The sequence below is a fragment of the Salminus brasiliensis genome, chromosome 11 (genome assembly GCF_030463535.1).
Source record: "Salminus brasiliensis chromosome 11, fSalBra1.hap2, whole genome shotgun sequence".
NCBI classification, from domain to species: Eukaryota; Metazoa; Chordata; class Actinopteri; order Characiformes; family Bryconidae; genus Salminus; species Salminus brasiliensis.
Window position 1 is genome coordinate 163,626 of NC_132888.1, and position 17,193 is coordinate 180,818.

The 17,193-nt window shown below is 45.2% G+C and overlaps 3 protein-coding genes across 4 annotated transcripts in view; 2 read left to right on the forward strand and 1 right to left on the reverse strand.

Annotated features, from left to right (window-relative positions):
• Positions 1–660: 660 nt before the first annotated feature.
• On the forward strand, positions 661–8,332 carry nceh1a (neutral cholesterol ester hydrolase 1a). Of its 2 annotated transcripts, XM_072691197.1 has the most exons (5): positions 661–871; positions 3,506–3,734; positions 5,104–5,173; positions 5,250–5,421; positions 5,631–8,332. In XM_072691197.1, exons 1-5 carry the CDS (start codon positions 695–697, stop codon positions 6,246–6,248), a joined length of 1,266 nt encoding a protein of 421 aa, XP_072547298.1. In that variant the 5' UTR covers positions 661–694; the 3' UTR covers positions 6,249–8,332. The 2 variants fall into 2 exon arrangements, with proteins under 2 accessions (XP_072547298.1, XP_072547299.1); XM_072691198.1 differs by lacking the exon at positions 3,506–3,734 and having other exon boundaries at positions 789–871.
• Positions 8,333–9,831: 1,499 nt separating this feature from the next.
• Positions 9,832–14,244, reverse strand: msl2a (MSL complex subunit 2a). Its single transcript, XM_072691196.1, has 2 exons — positions 13,292–14,244; positions 9,832–13,064 (listed from the first exon to the last, which is right to left on the reverse strand). The coding sequence occupies exons 1-2, from the start codon at positions 13,431–13,433 to the stop codon at positions 11,569–11,571; spliced, it is 1,638 nt and encodes a 545-aa protein (XP_072547297.1). The 5' UTR covers positions 13,434–14,244; the 3' UTR covers positions 9,832–11,568.
• A 394-nt stretch (positions 14,245–14,638) lies between these two features.
• The window catches only part of pccb (propionyl-CoA carboxylase subunit beta), a 3,823-nt gene continuing 1,268 nt past the window's right edge, over positions 14,639–17,193 (forward strand). The window contains 1 exon segment of the mRNA XM_072691682.1: positions 14,639–15,359. Coding sequence (XP_072547783.1) covers positions 15,071–15,359 — 289 coding nt within the window. The 5' untranslated portion in view covers positions 14,639–15,070.

Here is a 17,193-nt window from a genome sequence, read left to right on the forward strand (position 1 = left end):
TATTGTTGTTGTTGTTGTTATTATTGTTATTATTATTATTGTTATTATTATTATTATTATTGTTATTATTATTGTTGTTATTATTGTTATTATTATTGTTATTATTATTATTGTTGTTATTATTGTTGTTGTTATTGTTATTATTATTATTGTTATTATTATTATTGTTGTTGTTATTGTTATTATTATTGTTGTTGTTATTATTGTTATTATTATTATTGTTATTATTATTATTGTTGTTATTGTTATTATTATTGTTGTTATTATTATTGTTATTATTATTATTGTTATTATTATTATTGTTGTTGTTATTGTTATTATTATTGTTGTTATTATTATTGTTATTATTGTTATTATTATTATTGTTGTTGTTATTGTTATTATTATTGTTGTTATTATTATTGTTATTATTATTGTTATTATTATTGTTATTATTATTATTGTTATTATTGTTGTTGTTGTTATTGTTATTATTGTTATTATTGTTGTTATTATTATTGTTGTTATTATTGTTGTTGTTGTTGTTGTTGTTGTTGATTAGAGCAGAACTCCATGCTGTGAAAGATGGCGAGAGAGACTCCATTTCCCACAGTGCCCCAGCGCTGCGCTCTGATTGGCTGGCGGCTGCAGGGCTGGTAGATAAAGCAGTTGGAGGTGTGTGTGTGTGTGTGTGTGTGTTTGTACTGCGCTCGCGATGGCTGTGGGTAAGGAGTCGCGCGGACGCGGTGTGTGTGTGAAGCTGCTGTGTGTGTGGAGTGTGTGTTCGGCTCTGACCGCGGCCTACCTGCTCTACCTACCACTTCCGGTCTCGCTCTCGGAGCCGCTCAAGCTGATGCTCGTGGCCGCAGCGTTCAGAGGTGTCACGCGGATGGTAAGGAACTGTGACCTCTGACCCCTCCGGGGGGGAAGGGGTGTGACTAGCCTGATTACTAATGAGCTTTAATGAAGCTGCAGGAATGCAGTAATTAGGGTTAATTACAGGCTTAATTACAGCTGTACTAATAATTGTGCTTGATAATGATTAATAATGTTTTATTAACGCTGTAATTTAATGAACTACTTCACTTATTAGTTGAATAATCTTGATTAATTATTTAAATTCTAATTGATCTAATTATCCAGGCTAATCGCTGTTATTATCAGCCCTGATTAACAGTAGAACATGAGTCTGGGATTAAGGGTGGATTAGGATTAAGCCTACTCTTCAACTATGCTGAAATCACATCAAAGTCCAGGCCTAGTCTTAATCCCTGCTGTTAATGGATTAATCTGAACATATTAAGACCATCTTAACTGGTAGAGAGAGAGAGAGAGAGAGAGAGAGTTTAATGTGAAGCTCGCTCGACCGTTTGTACAGATAGACTTCTTAGTGCTAGGAGAGGCGGTCAGGGTCAGGAGGTCAGTGGTGTTGAAACAGACTCCCCTGGATTATTGTTATTGTTATTATTCTGACCTGCTCAGCAGTTTTCCACATATTGACACTGACCCGTAAAGTTCGGCCTCATCAGGTACTGTGTGCTGGTGTTCTGCTCCGGTACGGTTTCTGCATAGCAACCGTTGTTGTGGATTATTTTTTGCATTTTCTACTACAGAAATCATTTTGTGGGAAAAGTTTGGGCAACAGTGCAGAATAAAAAAGACCTAGCAACACCCTAGCGACCACTGGGGAAACCATAGCAACCACCTAGCAACACCTTAGCAACCACCTAGCAACCCCATAGCAAGGAGCTGGGATACTACAAGAACTGATTAGCAGCACTTTAGATTTCTTTGGGTTTTTTCTGTGTCAAACTGGATTTGCAATGAAAAAGAAGTGATCCAGAACCCACTGATCCAGAACCCACTGATCCAGAACCCACTGATCCAGAACCCACTGATCCAGAACCCACTCTGAGAACCTTTGGTCTAAAGTTTTTAGGAGACTTTTAGGAGAGGCACTGTTTCAGTACATCCAGATATTCTTGTTTAAGGATGTGTGTGTGTGTGTGTGTGTGTGTGTGTGTGTGTGTGTGTGCAATAACATGTCCTTTGTTGAGTCAGTGCTGGTGACCTCTGACCTAATTGGCTGTCTGGGCTGAGTGACCGCCCAGCTCGACCTGAATATCTCGATATATCAACTGTGTCGCAAAACAGCAGCAACTTTATTACAACACACACACACACACACACACACACACACACACACACACACAGTTCAAACATGCAGACTACAGCATCTATCGGAAGCACTCAGTGGTGTGTGTGTGTGTAGGTATGGGTGTGTGTGTAGGTATGGGTGTGTGTGTGTATGGGTGTGTGTATGTATGGGTGTGTATGGGTGTGTGTATGTATGGGTGTGTGTATGTATGGGTGTGTGTATGTATGGGTGTATGTATGTGTGTGTGTATGGGTGTATGTAGGTGTATGTATGGGTGTGTGTATGTGTGTGTGTATGTATGTATGGGTGTGTGTATGTATGTTTGTGTATGTATGGGTGTGTGTATGTATGGGTGTTTATGGGTGTGTGTATGTATGGGTGTGTATGGGTGTGTGTATGTATGGGTGTGTGTATGTATGGGTGTGTGTATGTATGGGTGTGTGTATGTATGGGTGTGTGTATGTATGTGTGTATGTATGTGTGTGTGTATGGGTGTATGTAGGTGTATGTATGGGTGTGTGTATGTGTGTGTGTATGTATGTATGGGTGTGTGTATGTATGTTTGTGTGTATGTATGGGTGTTTATGGGTGTGTGTATGTATGTGTACGTATGAGTATGTGTATGTATGGGTGTGTGTATGTATGGGTGTGTGTATGTATGAGTATGTGTATGTATGGGTGTGTGTATGTATGTGTATGTATGGGTGTGTGTATGTATGGGTGTGTGTATGGGTGTTTATGGGTGTGTGTATGTATGTGTATGTATGGGTGTGTGTATGTATGTGTATGTATGGGTGTGTGTATGTGTGTGTATGTATGTATGGGTGTATGTATGGGTGTGTGTATGTATGTTTGTGTATGTATGGGTGTGTGTATGTATGGGTGTTTATGGGTGTGTGTATGTATGGGTGTTTATGGGTGTGTGTATGTATGTGTACGTATGAGTATGTGTATGTATGGGTGTGTGTATGTATGGGTGTGTGTATGTATGTGTATGTATGAGTATGTGTATGTATGGGTGTGTGTATGTATGGGTGTGTGTATGTATGGGTGTGTGTATGGGTGTTTGTATGTATGTGTATGTATGGGTGTGTGTATGTATGTGTATGTATGAGTATGTGTATGTATGGGTGTGTGTATGGGTGTGTGTGTACATATTGTCCAGTGTTCCAGTAGCACACCCCCGGTGATGATGTCCCACTGTCAGAAATAAACAGCAGCTGATTGGATGAGAGCTCCTCAGGCAGGTTGTCTGTTTCTGTGTCCACCACTGAAACACCTCCTCTACAGACCTCTGTGGTATCTGGTGTGATCCTCAGCTGTGTGTGTGTGTGTGTGTGTGTGTGTGTGTGTGTGTGTGTTCATCAGGGTGATATCGGTCAGTCTCTGGGGGTTGTTCATCATATCCGGCTGATAAACTCTGCAATAATCGGGTTTGAGAGTTTGGTTCCGCTGGACTATGAGGAGGTTCAGGTGGAGGATCAGGAGTTCAGTGGGATTCAGGTGCGCCTTTACCAGCCCGGCGTAAACACACAGCACGCCCTGCGGGGGGCAGTAGTGTTCATCCACGGAGGAGGGTGGTCCCTGGGAGCTCCAAGTAAGAATGGTTTGATAAACAGCTTCAGCTCAGTGTTTTACTTTTCCTTATTAATCAGGACTCTTATTGGTGTAGTGCAGCATCGTCACACAGACCGGGAAACGAACCCCAGTCTCCCATGTGGTGTGGTAGCTCACTGGCAGGTAGTGGTGTTATCTGTTGCGCCACACCAACCACTTCATTGCAACATTATGACTTCATTACATCATTACCTCATTATTAGTTCATCATTACCTCATGATTATCTCCTTATTCCTTTATTACCTCATCGTTATCTTATCATTACCCAATCGTTACCCCATCAGTACCTCATTATTACTTCATTAAATGAAGAACGGAGTGAAGAACAATGGAGAACGGCGTGAAGAACAGTGGAGAATGGAGTGGAGAACGGAGTGGAGAACAGAATGAGGAACGGAGTGAAGAACAGTGGAGAACGGAGTGAAGAACAGTGGAGAACGGCGTGGAGAACGGAGTGAAGAACAGTGAAGAACGGAGTGAAGAACAGTGGAGAACGGAGTGGAGAACGGAGTGGAGAACAGAATGAGGAACGGAGTGAAGAACAGTGGAGAACGGAGTGGAGAACAGTGGAGAATGGAGTGGAGAACAGGGAAGAACAGTGGAGAATGGAGTGGAGAACGGAGTGGAGAACAGAATGAGGAACGGAGTGAAGAACAGTGGAGAACGGAGTGAAGAACAGTGGAGAACGGAGTGGAGAACGGAGTGGAGAACAGAATGAGGAACGGAGTGAAGAACAGTGGAGAACGGAGTGAAGAACAGTGGAAAACGGAGTGGAGAACGGAGTGGAGAACAGAATGAGGAACGGAGTGAAGAACAGTGGAGAACGGAGTGAAGAACAGTGGAGAACGGCGTGGAGAACGGAGTGAAGAACAGTGAAGAACGGAGTGAAGAACAGTGAAGAACGGAGTGAAGAACAGTGGAGAATGGAGTGGAGAACGGAGTGGAGAACAGAATGAGGAACGGAGTGAAGAACAGTGGAGAACGGAGTGAAGAACAGTGGAGAACGGAGTGGAGAACAGTGGAGAATGGAGTGGAGAACAGGGAAGAACAGTGGAGAATGGAGTGGAGAACAGGGAAGAACAGTGGAGAATGGAGTGGAGAACAGGGAAGAACAGTGGAGAACGGAGGAGAACAGGGAAGAACAGTGGAGAACGGAGGAGAACAGAGTGAAGAACAGAGGAGAACAGGGTGAAGAACAGAGGAGAACAGGGTGAAGAACAGTGGAGAACGGAGTGGAGAACAGTGGAGAACGCTGCGGTTTGCTGCAGTCGGTGTGATCAGTGTAGCTCAGGGCTGAGTCAGCAGTGAGGTTCTGCTCGAGGTGAACGGTGTCTGTGTTCTGTTGCAGAGCTGGGCTCGTACGATCTGCTCTGCAGGAAGATGGCGGCTGAGCTGAAGACCGTGGTGGTGACAATAGAGTAAGTGTTTCCCATAATGCATTTCAGCAGGGTGTTTAGTGCTGTGCCCAGTCTGACCGTGTGTTCCTCCCGGTAGTTACCGCATGGCCCCTGATGTGCGCTTCCCGGTGCAGTTTCAGGAGTGTCTGCAGGCCTCCAGGTTCTTCTTGCAGCCAGAGGTTCTGCAGCGGTACTCTGTGGATCCGCAAAGGGTGGCTGTGTGTGGAGACAGCGCAGGGGGGAACCTCGCAGCTGCAGTCGCCCAGCAGGTATCCTCTGACCCCCTACATGTCACTACAGCGGGCCTTTTACTCAGGGTACTTCCAGTCCACAGTCTTAATAGCCACACTGCTGGTTAAGAGGCTGAATGGCTCTGGGTGTTCCAGACTTTAGACCGGGTCCTGTAGTGGCCGTGCGCTCCCTGTGTGGTGCTGATCCGAACACTGACCTGTGTTGTCTTTCCTCTTTTTCAAACCAGATTGGCAAAGACAACGGCACTGCTGGAAAATTCAAGCTTCAGGTGTTGATCTATCCTGTGCTTCAGGCTCTGGACTTCAACACCGCGTCCTACCAGCAGAACCAGCAGATCCCCATCCTGTACCGAGAGCTAATGGCTCATTACTGGCTGGAGTATCTGGGTGCGGATCCAGAGCTCATACACTCGCTTCTTCTGAACAACCACACAGCCCAGGACCAGAAACTCCTGAAGACGCACAGGCCCAAACTCGACTGGACCACAATTCTGCCCAAAGACAAGAAGAAAGAATTCAAGCCTGTGGTTCCATCTACTGGTACTCCGGGGATCTTGCAGCAGGTTCCGGCGCTCCTGGACGTTCGAGCCGCTCCTCTCCTGGCAGAGTTGGAGGTGCTGAAGTTTGCTCCTCGAGCTTACATCATGACCGGTGAGCATGACGTGCTGAGGGATGATGGGCTGATGTACGTCCATAGGCTGGAGCAGGCTGGGGTCTCCGTCACCCACCGTCACTATGAAGACGGTTTCCATGGTTGTGTAAGCTTTGCCTTCTGGCCTTCATACTTCGCTGTCGGAATCCGGGCGGTGGACGACTACATCGCCTGGCTTCAGGAACATCTTTAATCCTTCTCTTATCCGTCCTCACGCCAGTGCCTCACGGTTCTGGTCCTGGAGTAACTCTGTTCTGCATAATTTGGAATTATTGACAAGTTGTTGTTTTTATAGCTACTGTTGTGATGTGGGACAAGTTTCACTGAACCACCTACTCATCAGTGCGAAGATCCCTTTAACCAGACGAAGAACCATTCAAGCATCCAAAAGTATCCAAAAGTAACACTATATAAAACCAATGCCATTACCTTAGAACCATAACATAGAACCATAAAAGAAACCTCCTGTGTTTGTTGATATACACTGAGGAGGTGGAGCTACAGTCTCTCATTAGGGTGAATATTAATAACGCTCTAAATGTAGGTATTGTGATATACACTGAGGAGGCGGAGCTACAGTCTCTCATTAGGGTGAATATTAATAACGCTCTAAATGTAGGTACTGTGATATACACTGAGGAGGCGGAGCTACAGTCTCTCATTAGGGTGAATATTAATAACTCTAAATGTAGGTATTGTGATATACACTGAGGAGGCGGAGCTACAGTCACTCATTAGGTTGAATATTAATAACGCTCTAAATGTAGGTATTGTGAGATACACTGAGGAGGCGGAGCTACAGTCTCTCATTAGGGTGAATATTAATAACGCTCTAAATGTAGGTATTGTGATATACACTGAGGAGGCGGAGCTACAGTCTCTCATTAGGGTGAATATTAATAACGCTCTAAATGTAGGTATTGTGATATACACTGAGGAGGCGGAGCTACAGTCTCTCATTAGGGTGAATATTAATAACGCTCTAAATGTAGGTATTGTGATATACACTGAGGAGGCGGAGCTACAGTCTCTCATTAGGGTGAATATTAATAATGTCTAAATGTAGGTATTGTGATAAACACTGAGGAGGCGGAGCTACAGTCTCTCATTAGGGTGAATATTAATAACTCTAAATGTAGGTATTGTGATATACACTGAGGAGGCGGAGCTACAGTCTCTCATTAGAGTGAATATTAATAACGCTCTAAATGTAGGTATTGTGATATACACTGAGGAGGCGGAGCTACAGTCTCTCATTAGAGTGAATATTAATAACGCTCTAAATGTAGGTATTGTGATATACACTGAGGAGGCGGAGCTACAGCCTCTCATTAGAGTGAATATTAATAACGCTCTAAATGTAGGTATTGTGATATACACTGAGGAGGAGGAGCTACAGCCTCTCATTAGGGTGAATATTAATAACGCTCTAAATGTAGGTATTGTGATATACACTGAGGAGGCGGAGCTACAGTCTCTCATTAGGGTGAATATTAATAACGCTCTAAATGTAGGTATTGTGATATACACTGAGGAGGCGGAGCTACAGTCTCTCATTAGGGTGAATATTAATAACGCTCTAAATGTAGGTATTGTGATATACACTGAGGAGGCGGAGCTACAGTCTCTCATTAGGGTGAATATTAATAACGCTCTAAATATAGGTATTGTGATATACACTAAGGAGGCGGAGCTACAGTCTCTCAGGGTGAATATTAATAACTCTAAATGTAGGTACTGCGATATAGGCGGAGCTACAGTGTTTTGTGAAAATATGTTCTGCTTCACAACAGTAGTTATGGAAGAACAGATTTGAGGGCGGAGCCTGAACTGCAGGACTAGGGTTCACACTGAGGAGAACACTCTGGTTCTGTTGGGGGTGAACACATACATTGCACGTTTCAGGAGTTTCTGCTGACTGTCCAGCTGTGTGGAAACGAGGGAGTCTCGGGTGACCAAACCTAATCAGATCAGTGAAAATCAGAGATGTGAAAAATCAGAGATGTGAAAAATCAGCTTGTTGAAACTTGCATCGTTGCTTCCGCATATTTACCTACTGTTACTCACCATTTATGACATAAAATCTCAGCACAGCTCTCAGGTGATCAGTTCTGTTGTTCTTCATCGTACACAGCAGTTACTGCTGCTGTTATTATTATTGATATTATTATTATTATTGCTTGCTGGTTAATTGCGTTGGACAGGAGCACAGAGAACGTCTGCTTTGCCTTAAAGCTCAGCTTCTACAGTTAATATTAAAGAGCCAAATCACCAAAAGCCGAGTCCTCTTTTTTTAAAGAACAGTGAGGGGTGTGTGTGTGTGTGTACCAGCTCAGCCTACAGCAGCCCACTCCACCACTCGCATGCAGTAGAACCTCCAGAAGAACTGAGCCAGTGTTTATTCTGCTCACGCTCACAGCCTATCTAGAACCTCCAGAAGGACTAGAAACATGTTTGTACTCACTGGTCCCGTCCACTGTAAATCAGAATGGGAGAGCTGGTTTAGCGGAGTCCGCCCAGATACCCCTGAGAGAACCCGTCCTGATTGGACAGTTTTCTGTTTAGTTCCAGCAGAACTGAGTAGTGGACTAAGACTAGTACTGAACTACTGCAGAGTCTAAACCCCAGCTCCAGTCTCCTGAAGAACAGATTTACTGGTCAGACATGACCTTCTCTGAACATCTAGAACCTGGAGGTTCCCCTCTGATTATTAAATATACATTATTTCACTGAAATCCTCCCTTGTGGAAACTGCAGCTGGAGAAAGGCTTGGCATTGACTGGCCTGATGGGAAATATGGACACGTTATAATCAGCTCAGTCCTGATCCTGACCTTCTGCTCAGTGAACTCTACACAGTGTCCTGCAAGTCCAGCAACATTCTCTCACTCACTGACCACATCTCCAACTCTCCGAGGGACCAGAGCCCTCTCCTCCACTCTCCAGCCTCTTACACAGTGGCTGCTGACTACGCCCCAGACCCTTCACCCTCCTAAACACACAATTAGAGCATGGTACAACACAGGGGTTTCTAATAAAGTGGCCAGTGAGCGGAAGCACAGGGTAGGGGTGTTTCTAATAAAGTGGCCAGTGAGCGGAAGCACAGGGTAGGGGCGTTTCTAATAAAGTGGCCAGTGAGTGGAAGCACAGGGTAGGTGTTTCTGATAAAGTGGCCAGTGAGCGGAAGCAGAAGGTAGGGGCGTTTCTAATAAAGTGGCCAGTGAGCGGAAGCACAGGGTAGGTGTTTCTAATAAAGTGGCCAGTGAGCGGAAGCAGAAGGTAGGGGCGTTTCTGATAAAGTGGCCAGTGAGCGGAAGCAGAAGGTAGGGGCGTTTCTGATAAAGTGGCCAGTGAGCGGAAGCAGAAGGTAGGGGCGTTTCTGATAAAGTGGCCAGTGAGCGGAAGCAGAAGGTAGGGGCGTTTCTGATAAAGTGGCCTGTGAGCGGAAGCAGAAGGTAGGGGCGTTTCTGATAAAGTGGCCAGTGAGCGGAAGCAGAAGGTAGGGGCGTTTCTGATAAAGTGGCCAGTGAGCGGAAGCAGAAGGTGGGGGTGTTTCTAATAAAGTGGCCAGTGAGCGGAAGCAGAAGGTAGGGGCGTTTCTAATAAAGTGGCCAGTGAGCGGAAGCAGAAGGTGGGTAACTTCAGATAAATGTAATGTAGTAATGATGACTTCTGTGGCGTCTGGTGAGAGTAAACGCCTCTTTAAACAGCAAAACTCACTGAAATCTAAACAGTGTAACAGAACCGACTGAAAAAAGGATCCAAACACAGCTGAAAAACAAGACATAAAAAACTATAATTTATTTGGAGCATTTCATCGTTCTCATGGTTTAAAGGTGGCAGTGAATTCAGGTTCCTCAAATTCAAAATCAAAAAACTAAAAAAAGTTCAAGTAACGATCAAGAAAATCAGAGTGAGCAGACCACCCCACACGACACCCCGGGCCAACACCTGCCTAAGAGAACATTCCGGGTATTTGGTTGAAGCCCTAAGTATAGTGTTTCAAGCGTACGTGAGGATGAGGAGGCAACGAGAGTGTGAGCGAATCTCACCAGCGTCTGCTCGCTACAACACCGCCACCGCTGCAGAATGGCCGAGCAGAGCCAACAGAACAGAGAGCAACCCACAGCTCCAGTCCAAAACCACCCTTATTAACCCATTAATGTCTAACAGCTCAGCAATTAATGGACAATCCAGAGTGTAACGGCCACTGTGGAAGAGCGGTACCGCTTCAACAATACTGTTAATACTGATCAAATTGACTGAAGATGAAAACAGAACGCAGACACGGCCTGAACGCGTTCTGATTGGTCTAAAGTGATGAATTTGTAGTTATAATTTGGATAAATATTAAGCACAACAATTATAATGGCATTTCATTTTTACACTTTTATTCATATCAAATTATGATTTTCTATTGTTTTGCAAATAACCTGCAGCCCTGTGTCACAGAAAGACTGCTTATAATGATAAATTAAATAAAGTTCTGATAAATGAAGTGGAAACACCTCATTTGAGAGACCGCGGCATTGTCTGGACATGAACGGGTTAAAAAAGGAAAATAAGAATTTTGAAAACGTTCACCGAAAAACAGCTGAATAATGAACACATTTGCCTACATTCAGATGTGTGGTGGTGACAGACAGACAGACAGACAGACAGACAGACAGAAGGAACGTGGGGGAAATTAGCTTATTAAGTGAAGAGGTATAACGCTGATGAGGGATCGAACACTACGAACGTTCTCTAATCAGGAGGATTTGAACTCCTACATTCTGCTGTAGCACAGTAAAGTTCAACACACCCACGACTAGCCTTCCTCCACTGAAACTGAGTCTGACCCGGCGCCACTGAGAGAAAAACAACCCCAACTGGCCTTAAAACAGTAAGTGCTGAGAATTAAAACACATGAATAATCAGATCCAGTTTAGGAGCGTTCCTTTAAATCACAGAAAACCAAATAAACCCAGACTGACCAGGAACACGAGAACCGACTGGAACTCTGAGAACAATACAAGCGAAACTCTGTCAGTTTAATAACCAGCCTCTTCATCACCCTCGCACCGGTCAGCCCGTCACTCTGACCCGGCGAGTCCAGCGTTTCTCTAAAACACCAGGAATGAACACCTGAAGGATTTGGAGAACCCCACAGTTAAAGTGATAGTTCTGCCCCAAAGCCAAACCTCCCACTCGTACCCCGAACACCGTCCGTCAGGTGCTTCTTTAGCTTCACAAGCTAATGGAAGTGTATAGCCCACCAAATAGCGCTGATTTTCACATTTTAGAGCAATTAGCACATTAACCTCGTATCTCCAGTGCTAATCGATGGGGTATACGCTTTGACTGTTTATTAGCCTCGTAGCTCCTGTATCAAACAGAAGAAGCTAACTTGTCTTGGCTGATCCACCAGATTTAGAGTAACTGGAGGTAAACTCGAATTTTCAAACTATCGCTTTAAGGGGAATTGGGACTGCAGCTGCCTAACGTCACCTGTAAGAGACTACCAGACATCTACTAACAGTCAAAATGCATTTGGAGAGGATCTTCAAAGCTGGGCTCCTTCTCTGGGCTGCTGCTGAGGAAGGAGGCCATTGGAGGTCCGGCTGAAAGGCTGAGGACCCCCGGGTTACTGCCTGCGCTCATGACAGAAATGCTGGTGAGGTTGATGCCCAGAGTGAGCCGGGTCTGCTCCAGGGCTTTCTCGGGCACGGCAAAAGCCTCCAGCTTCTTCTCCCCGTTAGCCATGTAGGAGTTCTGGCAGCCCCTGCAGATGCAGTCCAGACAAGCCTTGCGGTTGGAGTAGCATGGACAGCGCTGCCCCCTGCAGGTAAGGACACTTGGGTTCTGTGTGGCTCGTCCGCACTTACAGCCTTTCTTCTCTGGGGGCTTTTTATACACCACCTTGGTGGGATGCCCTTGAAGTGAGCCATCGGACACCTTGGGCTTGGGCTTGGGCTTAGGGAGGCTAACCTTAATCTTTGTGGGAACCTTTTTGGCCCCGAGGCTCTCAGTGTTCTTCTGAATGTTCTTTGTGGAGTCCAGCAGCGCCTTGTTGACCTTCAGAACAGCTCCGTTTTGGACCCCGGAAGGCAGGTTTGGAGCTTTCGGTTCGAATGCAGCCTGTGGTGGCACTGTGGCAGCCACCGAGGGCTTCTGAGCAAAGCTGGCGATAGGCAGAGGCTGGAGAGTCTCGCTGTCGCTCTCAGAGCGGGAACGCTTCCGGCTCAAATGGACCTTCCTGTGGGATGTCGCTTGGCAGGTGGTGCCCGTCTGAGGCTGCTGTGGATGGACTGGTGCCACAGCACCACTGGGTGTGGACCGAAGGGTCTGGGCAGACTCCTCTGAACTTCTGATGCCACTCAATGGAGCTTCCAGCTTGATGGAACATTCCGACTCCAGGCTGTTAAGAACTTCCTCCACGCTGAGAAGAATCTGATCGCTGCTGCCACCGCGGGTGCCATTGCCGTTTGAGATGTTTATGGTCAAAGCGTCAGTGCTGAACTGCTGCACAGCTAGATTATGACCAGTACCAGAAGATGAGACAGGTCTGAGTGTATCCTGCTCAATTTTGACCTCCTTGGAAGACATCACACGTCCCACCTGCTGCCCATCAAACATAACATTACAATTAGTCTTGGTCTCTGAGGCAATCTGGCTTAAAGATCCAGCCTCTGCTGTAGACTGAGAACTGGCAGTGCTGTCCAGAGTCTCCTGAGGAACATCCATCTCCTCCTTCACCCCCAGTGCTTCCTCCAGCATCTTCATCACCTCAGCGTAGCCTCCGACCCGCACCGTGCGCCCCTCTGCCGTGACCATCACCCACACGTACTCACACAGGCTCCTGTAGCAGCCCACCAGAACCTGCAGCTGTTTGTTCTCCTCAAACTGCTGGGCGTTTCGGCAGCAGCTGCAGGACTGCTTCAGCTTCAACGTCTCGCCTTTGCAGCCTCTGCAGACAAAGTGCTGACAGGAAGAAGCGTTCGGGGTCACGGGGTCCTGCAGCAAATTCCCTGATAGAAAGGAGCAACAGTCATTAATCATTAATGAGCCACTGATCAGAGACGTGAACTGATTGGATTATTTCGGAGCGATTCAGAATTCATTTTTATAAAAACACTGAACACGTAAAGGTCACGGGAAGAACCGTTAGTCTCTACAATCATCATGATAACGATAATCACTGCTGGTCAACAACAGGTTCCACAGATAGTGTTTCGCAGGCTATAGCGCCACCTACCGCACACCAAGCAGGACAGAGCGTCCCTGAAGAAGGGCAGCAGGTTGTAGAGCTCTGTGAAGCTTTCGGGGAGCTGGGGGTCGCACCCGAGTGCCGCACGGCAGGTGGACAGGTACAGCGAGGTGGCGCTTGAGGGGTTCATCTTTAAAGGCCAGGTGGACAGATACAGTTCCAATGCAGAGATCAGACAGAGATCAATAATAATAATAATAATAATAAGAACAGTAAAGTCAGCCTGGCTGGAGGCCAAAGGACAGACGATGGGAAAATACACAAAGAACAATCAGAGACATCTCAGAGTACAGCTGATTTACCCTGAGAGTTACACTCCTCACAGTCTGGACCAAAGCCCATCAATATCAATATCAATATCAATATGAATATGATTATGATTATGATTATGAGGGACAGAAACGGCATGGCCGAGCTTCAGGCCTTCAGGTCAGGTTTGTTCTCCAGCTGTTTGGGAGTCTGGAGGCTGCAGGTCTGCGGACACTGCGCTTCTGTCTGGTCATATTTATATAATAAACCTCTCCCTCCCAGCCATGAACACACGCTAGAACCCGACTGGGCGCCTCGTCCCTCTAGCGCGCTGCTCTGGATGTGGTTTAACCGCAGTTTTAATGGTTTTATCTGATTTTTATTCGCGGCTGTTTGTTTCAGCCGAAGCGGGAAACGCGGCGTTAGCTCCGTTAGCAAAGCGGCAGCAGTGAAGCTCCGTGTTCCTGAGTCCGCACTCCTGCTTTCTCCTGCTCGTTTATCTGATTAAAGTCCAGTTCTCCTCAGAAAAGTGACTTTCAGATGCTTTAAATCCGCGTTCTTGGGTTTTTCTGTCTCTTTAGCGGGTTAGCGGTTAGCTCCTCTGTAGCATCGAGCAGAGTGGAAGCGAAGAAGAGCAACTGGGGTTCCGGGCTCTGCTGCCCCCTGTCGGCGAGGACACGCGGCACATCTCGGAACTGTTGCGTTCAAACCAAAAACCCACAGAACTCGGTTCTTTAAAGCGGTGGAGCTGAGTTCTGATTCAGGGTTAGGGTTTGGGTTCTGATTTAAAGTGCAGAACCGAATCACTGCATTCATGAGAAACACCAGCGCTAACATTCCAACAACAACGAGCTACCATGGGGGAGTCTGTTTCTATCAAAATAAAAGTCCCCTTTAAAATGTATTTAATTTACCAACGCATTTGGATAATTACAAATAATCTACAATTTACTCAGCTGACAGAGTTAGGTTAAGTTTTAGATTGACTGTTTTTGCAGTTTACACACTTGCACTTTTACATGTAATGATTCTCTATTTTTATCTTTTAAATGCTCTTATTATATATATATATATATACTTCGTTTTTTATTTTTTGTAATAATCTGAGTTTTAAGACTTTGCACTGGAGTAAACACAAACACGCCTTCCTTTATATTTTATAAATAATGTCATGTTAAAATGTCATTTCTAACCTGGAGCATGTTTTCTTTGTTTATATAAATTGATTAATACAAACGTTTTATAAAAAATAAGCTTCCTTTATTCTTTATTTACACTCAAAAGAGAACAGGAACGGGCTGTGGAGACTTTTATTTTGACAGTGTCGCTGACATTCAGATCCACCGGCGTGAAATGACCTTTCTGCGCAGCTCGCTTCTTATTGTCTCTCTCCGTGACACCGCCCCTGTGAGCGCGGCTTCTGATTGGCTGCTGAGCCAGGGTGCCGGTGTGTGATTGGTTGAGAGTTTAATCCCGTCTCCTGCTGCTCGGTGTGTGTGTGTGTGTGTATGTGCGGTAATGGCGCTGTGTGTGCGGGCGCTGCTCGGCTCTGTGGTCGCTCGGAGCGTCGCCTCCTCCGGCCGGAGCCTCGTACCTCTTCGGGGCCGGACCCTAACTCTGCCCGGGCTACGGTGCGCCTCCACCGCGCCGAGATCCGTGCAGCACCGGGTGGAGCTGAAGAGGAGGAAGGCTCTGGAAGGAGGAGGAGAGAAGAGGACGGAGGCTCAGCATGCCAGGGTATATACACCCAACACTGTCTACTCATATATACACCCAACACTGTCTGCTCATATATACACTCAACACTGTCTACTCATATATACACTCAACACTGTCTACTCATATATACACCCAACACTGTCTACTCATATATACACTCAACACTGTCTACTCATATATACACTCAACACTGTCTACTCATATATACACCCAACACTGTCTACTCATATATACACCCGACACTGCCTACTCATATATACACCCGACACTGTCTACTCATATATACACTCAACACTGTCTACTCATATATACACTCAACACTGTCTACTCATATATACACCCAACACTGTCTACTCATATATACACTCAACACTGTCTACTCATATATACACTCAACACTGTCTACTAATATATACACCCAACACTGTCTACTCATATATACACCCGACACTGCCTACTCATATATACACCCAACACTGTCTACTCATATATACACTCAACACTGTCTACTCATATATACACCCGACACTGTCTACTCATATATACACCCAACACTGTCTACTCATATATACACCCGACACTGTCTACTCATATATACACCCAACACTGCCTGCTCATATATACACTCAACACTGTCTACTCATATATACACTCAACACTGCCTACTCATATATACACCCAACACTGTCTACTCATATATACACCCAACACTGCCTACTCATATATACACTCAACACTGTCTACTCATATATACACCCAACACTGTCTACTCATATATACACTCGACACTGCCTACTCATATATACACTCAACACTGTCTACTCATATATACACCCAACACTGCCTGCTCATATATACACCCAACACTGCCTGCTCATATATACACCCAACACTGCCTGCTCATATATACACCCAACACTGCCTGCTCATATATACACCCGACACTGTCTACTCATATATACACCCAACACTGCCTGCTCATATATACACTCAACACTGCCTACTCATATATACACTCAACACTGCCTACTCATATATACACTCAACACTGCCTGCTCATATATACACCCAACACTGCCTGCTCATATATACACCCAACACTGCCTGCTCATATATACACCCAACACTGCCTGCTCATATATACACCCGACACTGTCTACTCATATATACACCCAACACTGCCTGCTCATATATACACTCAACACTGCCTACTCATATATACACTGCAACACTGTCTGCTCATATATACACCCAACACTGCCTGCTCATATATACACTCAACACTGTCTACTAATATATACACCCAACACTGTCTACTCATATATACACCCAACACTGTCTACTCATATATACACTCAACACTGTCTGCTCATATATACACCCAACACTGTCTGCTCATATATACACTCAACACTGTCTGCTCATATATACACCCAACACTGCCTGCTCATATATACACTCAACACTGTCTACTAATATATACACCCAACACTGTCTACTCATATATACACCCAACACTGCCTGCTCATATATACACTCAACACTGCCTGCTCATATATACACCCAACACTGTCTACTCATATATACACTCAACACTGTCTACTCATATATACACCCAACACTGTCTACTCATATATACACCCAACACTGCCTGCTCATATATACACCCAACACTGTCTACTCATATATACACTCAACACTGTCTACTCATATATACACTCAACACTGTCTGCTCATATATACACCCAACACTGTCTGCTCATATATACACTCAACACTGTCTACTCATATATACACTCAACACTGTCTGCTCATATATTACCACCCAACACTGTCTGCTCATATATACACTCAACACTGTCTGCTCATATATACACTGTATATATATATATGACTCAAAATGAGTCTATTGGTATAAGTAG

Bases quoted from the DNA above. Each gene is read 5' to 3' on its own strand.
- msl2a (XM_072691196.1), bottom strand. From the start codon at position 13,433: ATGAACCCCTCAAGCGCCACCTCGCTGTACCTGTCCACCTGCCGTGCG. The intron at 13,065-13,291 runs GTAGGTGGCGCT...CCTTTCTATCAG, and splicing joins TCTGTCCTGCTTGGTGTGCG to GGAATTTGCTGCAGGACCCC.
- nceh1a (XM_072691197.1), top strand. From the start codon at position 695: ATGGCTGTGGGTAAGGAGTCGCGCGGACGCGGTGTGTGTGTGAAGCTG. The intron at 3,735-5,103 runs GTAAGAATGGTT...GTTCTGTTGCAG, and splicing joins GTGGTCCCTGGGAGCTCCAA to AGCTGGGCTCGTACGATCTG. The intron at 5,174-5,249 runs GTAAGTGTTTCC...TCCTCCCGGTAG, and splicing joins ACCGTGGTGGTGACAATAGA to TTACCGCATGGCCCCTGATG.